The sequence below is a fragment of the Corvus kubaryi genome, unplaced genomic scaffold, assembly GCF_017639235.1.
Source record: "Corvus kubaryi isolate FWS band 111438036 unplaced genomic scaffold, C.kubaryi_AGA036_p1.0 37334, whole genome shotgun sequence".
Lineage (NCBI taxonomy): Eukaryota > Metazoa > Chordata > Aves > Passeriformes > Corvidae > Corvus > Corvus kubaryi.
In genome coordinates this window covers 25,297,158-25,303,157 of record NW_024581108.1, presented here as the reverse complement: position 1 = coordinate 25,303,157, position 6,000 = coordinate 25,297,158, and the positions used below count along the sequence as shown (strand labels likewise).

Genomic DNA, 6,000 nt, shown 5'->3' with positions numbered 1-6,000 from the left:
CTGTTCCTATTCCTGTTACTGTTCCTATTCCTGTTACTGTTCCTATTCCTGTTTCTGTTCCTGTTCTTGTTCCTGTTCCTGTTCCTATTCCCGTTCCTGTTCCCATTCCTATTCCTGTTTCTGTTCCTGTTCCTGTTCCTGTTCCTATTCCTATTCCCATTCCTATTCCTTCTCTGTCCTGTTCCTATTCCCATTCCTATTCCTGTTACTGTTCCTATTCCTGTTCCTGCTCCTGTTCCTATTCCTATTCCTGTTCCTATTCCCATTCCTATTCCTTCTCTGTCCTGTTCTTATTCCCATTCCTATTCCTTTTCTGTCCTGTTCCTATTCCCATTCTACCCTGTTCCAATTGTAGCAGCCTAAGTGGAAAATGAAGATATTCCCCAAACAGACCCGAACCAAAGCATTTCTGACAGACACAAACAAGGTTTTCATGCCACTTTAGTACCAACCCATCCACGAGATCTCATCTGGATCATGAAGTGCCATCATGTGGAATATTCCATGGTGCTCCATAGTAACGGGAAATCCCATCATGCTGGGAAATTATAATCCAAGAAATTCCCCGTCAAAGTGTGCTCTGTACAGGGGCCTTGGAGAAAGGTGTCTGTTAATGAGAGGGATTTAAGAGCAAATTAAAGTTGAGAGGGGAAATTATGATTATCCATAATGACCTCAGCCCGTGAACACTCCAGAGGGATAAAGAGACATTAATCAGTGCAGGAATAAATAGTAGCAAATGACCATTAATCAATTTAGCCTGGAAATTAGAAGTGGTTTTAATCACTGAAGGACAGCAGAATTTCAATGGATTTAACAGAGGCAAAATAAATCATCTTTAAAATGTTCACCAATAGTTTTTAATAGGAACTCATTATGTGGAGATGTGGAAAACAAGGAATGAGTTCTCCACCTTATCAGCTTTGTTCTTACCTGATGAGACATCAGGAGCTCCTCCCACAGTTCCTGGGCAAGTGGAAAATCAGATTTCTTCTGGGAATGGCAGCATTCCAAACCAGACCACACGGACCAGCTCGAGGTCTCTCTTATGGTCTGAAGGTCCATTTGTTCCTGCCTGCGTTGGAATCATTCCAGGGCAATTGTACTGCTTCCAAATGCTGGAACCTGATTTGGAATGGAATATTTCATGGAATATTTCATGGCATATTTAATGCCAGGTTCTGCCAGGCTTTGAAAAAAATCTCTACAACTTGAGAGGGCAAAGGCAAATTCCAGGTCTTGGTTTGCTGTGGAAAGTGTTTCATGGGAAAGGAAAACACTGCTGAGGAAACCTGGGAATATATATTGACCTGGATTTGTAGTTCTGGATTTTCCCAGCTGTAAGGAGTGAGGAGTGATTCGGGGACTTGCCTTTTTCAGCTTCTCTCCCTGGTACCCTGAGGTGCTGAAAAGAATGAACCAGATGAAAGTTTAATTTTGCAGCTCCAGGTTTTATCAGTGCCCATGATCCCTGGTGCATCCTGACTCCCGGGTGTGCCAGCTGCAGATATTAAATCTCCCAAGGATGTGTCCTTTCCACTCATTCCTTCTGCAAAAGCTGCTGAAATGTTACACGTTTTGATGAAGAGCAGCAGTGGTTAAATTACACGAGGGGAATGTTCTCTCCTTGTCCTTGAGCGCCTGAAAGGCTGAGGGGGGTTGTAAAAAACCAAAGGGAAGTGAAGAGGGAAGCTGTTTTGTTAAGAAAATACTGATTTTTGTTTAACTAAAGAAATACTGCTTTATTTAGCTGCCCATAATTATTTGTTCTTCTCCCCAGCCCGAGGTTCTCGAACAAATCCAGAATCTAAAGGAGTTGTGGATGGACAATAATTCCTTGCAAGTGCTACCTGGGGTATGGACATTTATTTTGTGGAATTATTGGGTGGTTTGGTGATTGCCTGGTGGGGAACACCTGCATTTCCTGGGTGGGTGCACAGAGTCATTAATGAATGGGATGGTTCAACACAGAAAAGCTCCACCTGCCTGCTGGGAGGTGGGAATTGGGAATATCCCTTGGATCTGTGTCCAGCTGGAGAAATAGCTGCAGGCCCAGGAATGCCAAATTCCAGCAGATTTAATGAATTTGGAGCACATTAATTAACCAGGGTGGGGGGGAGGTTCCTTTTTCTCCTTTGAGGCCGAGCCCACCCCGGCCCTGCCGCGGGGACAGCAACGATCCAGAGGGTGCTGAGATAACTCCGGATCTGCTGGATTTGTGTGTCTGTCTCTAATTAACGCTCTAATTAACAGCTCTATCTGCTCAAGTAACTCTGTCTCACGTGCTATTAAGTCTATAGGGAAGTTAAAACAGCTCGTGTACCTGGATGTGTCAAAAAACAGGATAGAGACAGTCGACCTGGACATCTCGGGCTGTGAGGGGCTGGAGGATCTCCTCCTCTCCTCCAACATGTTGCAGCAGCTGCCAGATTCCATAGGTGAGGAAAGCTTGGGGATTCCTCTCTTTTTTTTTTTTTTTTTTTAATATATTTTTTTAAATTATTAGGATTATTTTTTGGGACTCCGGGATTTTATAACCGTGGAGCAAGAAGTGCCATTAAATGCCAAAGGGGGCAGAAAATGGTGTCTGGGCACTCCTGTTTTGTTAAGTCAGGAGCAGAATTCCATGGTCAGAGGGAATTGATCCACCTGGCTTGCTGTTTTAAGGAAAAGAAGCCAAGAAGGACAGAACTGATTTGGTTTAAATGTAAAAATCAGTCTGAGAGTGATGAGGGGAACAATGGGAAGCTCTGGCAGGAATCTGCTGCTCATTCACAGTGGAAAAAGGAAATAAAAAGGAAGTTATTCAAACTATTACTTTTCTTTTCTTTTTTTTTTTACTGTTTTACACGCCTGGAATTTCTGGATTATTTGGGATCTATGGAAGTTCTGGGAGCCAGGTGGCTCTAGGCACATCCCTCTGTCCATCAGGATATTTCCTTTCAGTCCCAATCCCTTATATTTGCTTTTCCCTTTCCTCTTGAACATGGAACTGTAGAATTCCTCCATTTGAAATCAATTTACTCCAATTCCAACATGGATTGCTAGTTAACAATGCTAATTATTGACACTCTTACTGGGTGTCTTCTCCTCCCATTTTCCATCTTGGTCTTCTATGTCTCCCCATCAATCCCAGGAGTTTTGTTCCATGGATTTCTGCCCAGATTGATTTTTAGAGGGCATTTAGCAGGAATAAATCCATTTGGAACAATACTTCCTAAAATCCAGAGTGGAGCTGTTCGGGGTTGCAAATCATTGCTTGTGGGATCCCAGGAAATATCCACGGGAGCTGTTTATCCATAATTTCTCCTGCAGGATTGTTGAAGAGACTGACAACTCTGAAGGTGGATGACAACCAGCTCACAATCCTGCCCAACGCCATTGGAAAGTGAGTCCAAGTTTATCATTTTTAATTAAAATACATTTTCTCTTCTGCTCAAGGAGTGTGGGTTTTCAAATATAAAATAAAACAAATACACTGAATTATGAAATCATTTTCAACGCCCAGGTTGTGACACTTAAATTTGGAGCACCACTTTTAATCCTGGGGATTTCTCAGTGCCAGGGGTGAGAAGGTAAAATATATCCAATTTTCCAAGAGGAGAAACAAAGATTTCAGTGTGAATCAGCTGGGGGGAGCAGAGCAGCAAAAGTAGAAGAAGAAGTATTTGGGGGAAAATCCATGTGTTCCCATGGCAAGGGCCAGGGCTTGGAGCTGGGAAGGATCTGGCTGTGGCCTCATAGGGATGGAGGGCTCCTAAAATATGTCAGAAACCTCCGTGGGAAAGCCAGAAGGATTCCAGGAGCTGGGATCACGGGAAGCACTCGGGACGCTCTGCAGCCCTCTGGTGTCGGGTCTCACACGGCTCTGCCTCCTTCTGCTGAGGGTCTGCAGCTTGGTGGCACCCCAGGACCTCAAAAAGGATCCCGTTCCACCCCTGCCAGGCCAGGGACGCCTCCCACTATCCCGGGCTGCTCCAAGCCCTGGCCCTGGCCTGTCTCAATAAGAATTGAGCTGTTGTGGTGCCATTTGGGAAAAGTAATCCATATTTGTGACCTGTTCAGCTGCAGCCACTGAAAGCCCAAGCTGGCTCATCCTTGGGGTGTTTATGGGACATTCATGGGGAGCATTAAAAGCTGGTGATGGGAATCGCTGAAGGACAAATCTTTGCTCCCCAAATCTCTGTGGAGCAGTAAATTCTCTTCCAAGTGAAAGCTCCGAAGGCTCCAAGCTCTCCTGGATGCTGCAAAAAGATGGATTTCATATCCAGCTTCAGCAATTTTGGGAGTCAAGTTCTAAAACCTTTTAAAACTTTTTTATTTATTGAATTGCTCCAATTGAGGGGAAATCCCGTTTTTAACCCAACATCTGTTCAGTGTTTGTTGTGGAGCCTTAATTACATTTCCAAAGGCCCAGCCACAGCTCCGAGGTGGAACTGCAGAGCAGGTGGGATCACCTGCGATCTCCACGCTGTGGTGGAGCCCCTGGCTGTGCTTTTCCAGTGAGAAATTCCCTCTCCTCTAAGGAGGGCAGAGTCTCCCACATGAGAATGAACTTGGCTCTCTGACTCATCCCTTCGGATGGATTCCTGCTGGGGCTCTTTCTCCTAAATCCCGGTGGTGGAACCCCCCCAGAGCCCGTTACTGTCACACAGGGATTGGCAGAGTGCAGGAGGGAACATTCCCTCTGGGATTTCTCCATGAGAGCACTTCAGTGCTGACTCCATGCTCTGGTGGGGAGCTCAACCCTCGTTTTTGGGATTTCTGTTCAAAGGACAAGCCCGTGGTAGCTCTGAGTGCACAATAGGCCCAGCTTAATCAAACATTCCACCCAAAATCAGGGATTCCCATTAATTCACTGACGGAGCCAAAGGCTGGGGATGTTGCCTGTGGGATCTGGGTGGGTGGGAAGGTGCCAGGGGAATTCAGGACCCACAGCTGGGCCTGGGGCAGTGTTTGGAGCTCGGGGGTGTTTGGGGCACGGGGCCAGTCTGTGCCAGGTGCTGCAAAGGCCGGAGCAGATTTGTATTCCCAGGTTTTAGCAGGATCTGGAGTGACGGAACCAGGGGGAATGGCTTTGAACTGGAAGGGAAAGGGCAGGAAAGGCACAGGTGAAGCTGGGGCTGCCCCATCCCTGGAAGTGTCCAAGGCTTGGAGCACCCTGGCATAGTGGGAGGTGTCCCTGCCCATGGCACTGGATGGGCTTTAGGGTCCCTCCCAACCCAAACCAGTCTGGGATTCTGGGATTCTTTGGTCTGCAAATTTCCTTTTGCCTGATGCTGGATGAACAGTGCCTGGAGGTGACCCCTGGGATTTGGGCTGCTTTGGCCATTCCCTGGGTGCTGTGGCTGTAGGAAATGCAGCTTGGATCTTGGGTGGGCTGGAATTACTCTTCCTACTCCATGAATCTCTCTGCTTATCTCTCTGAGAATATTCCTCATTTTCCTTGGGCCATGAACTGCCCCGTTCCAGTGGGTGCCCAAGTGACCAGCAGCTGATTTGTGTCTGCCTTGCCTTGAACCTGTCGGGAAAGATGGGAATTTCTCCCAGCAGCACAGCCAGGTGAACGATATTTTACCTGAATTAGCACTGTCAGGATGATGGCTGCTCCTGCCAGCTTCCCCTCGTGCCCGATCCGTGATCCGTGAGGGACAGAAAATCCCTTTCTGAAGTGCAGCTCTTCCACCACAGGGGCTACAGAGGGGAAATACAGCTTCCCAGGGATTTTGGTGTTTCTATTGTGCCATCTCCTGATGGCAGGGGGCAGGAAAACAGCCGGGAAGGGCTGTGCCAGGCATCACCTTCCCAATAAAATTCCGGGCTGATAAAGTCATCCTTCACTGCCAGGGAAAGGTCCATGGATGCGGCTCAGAGTGTCAGATCTCCTGCTGGATTGGGAAGGCGGCAGCTCTCAATTAAGCTTATCTCCTTTCTGGGTGTGTTATCAGCAGGGAAAGGGGGAATTGCTCATCCTGCAGTTTACCGGGATTCCCACCGGGC

The 6,000-nt window shown here is 47.0% G+C and overlaps 1 protein-coding gene across 6 annotated transcripts in view; it reads left to right on the top strand.

Moving 5' to 3' along the window:
- Positions 1 to 6,000, top strand: part of LRRC7 (leucine rich repeat containing 7) — a 60,140-nt gene that overhangs the window by 23,852 nt on the left and 30,288 nt on the right. For 5 of the 6 annotated variants that reach the window (XR_006016530.1, XM_042030993.1, XM_042030989.1 and 2 more), the window contains exons 7-9: positions 1,781 to 1,855; positions 2,294 to 2,438; positions 3,316 to 3,388. Coding sequence is in view for 5 of the 6 variants with exons in the window: in XM_042030993.1 (XP_041886927.1) it covers positions 1,781 to 1,855; positions 2,294 to 2,438; positions 3,316 to 3,388 (293 nt within the window). In the remaining variant the exon portion in view is untranslated. Of the gene's footprint in view, positions 1 to 1,780; positions 1,856 to 2,293; positions 2,439 to 3,315; positions 3,389 to 6,000 lie in introns of those variants that run through there. The other variant, XM_042030992.1, reaches the window with a different exon arrangement.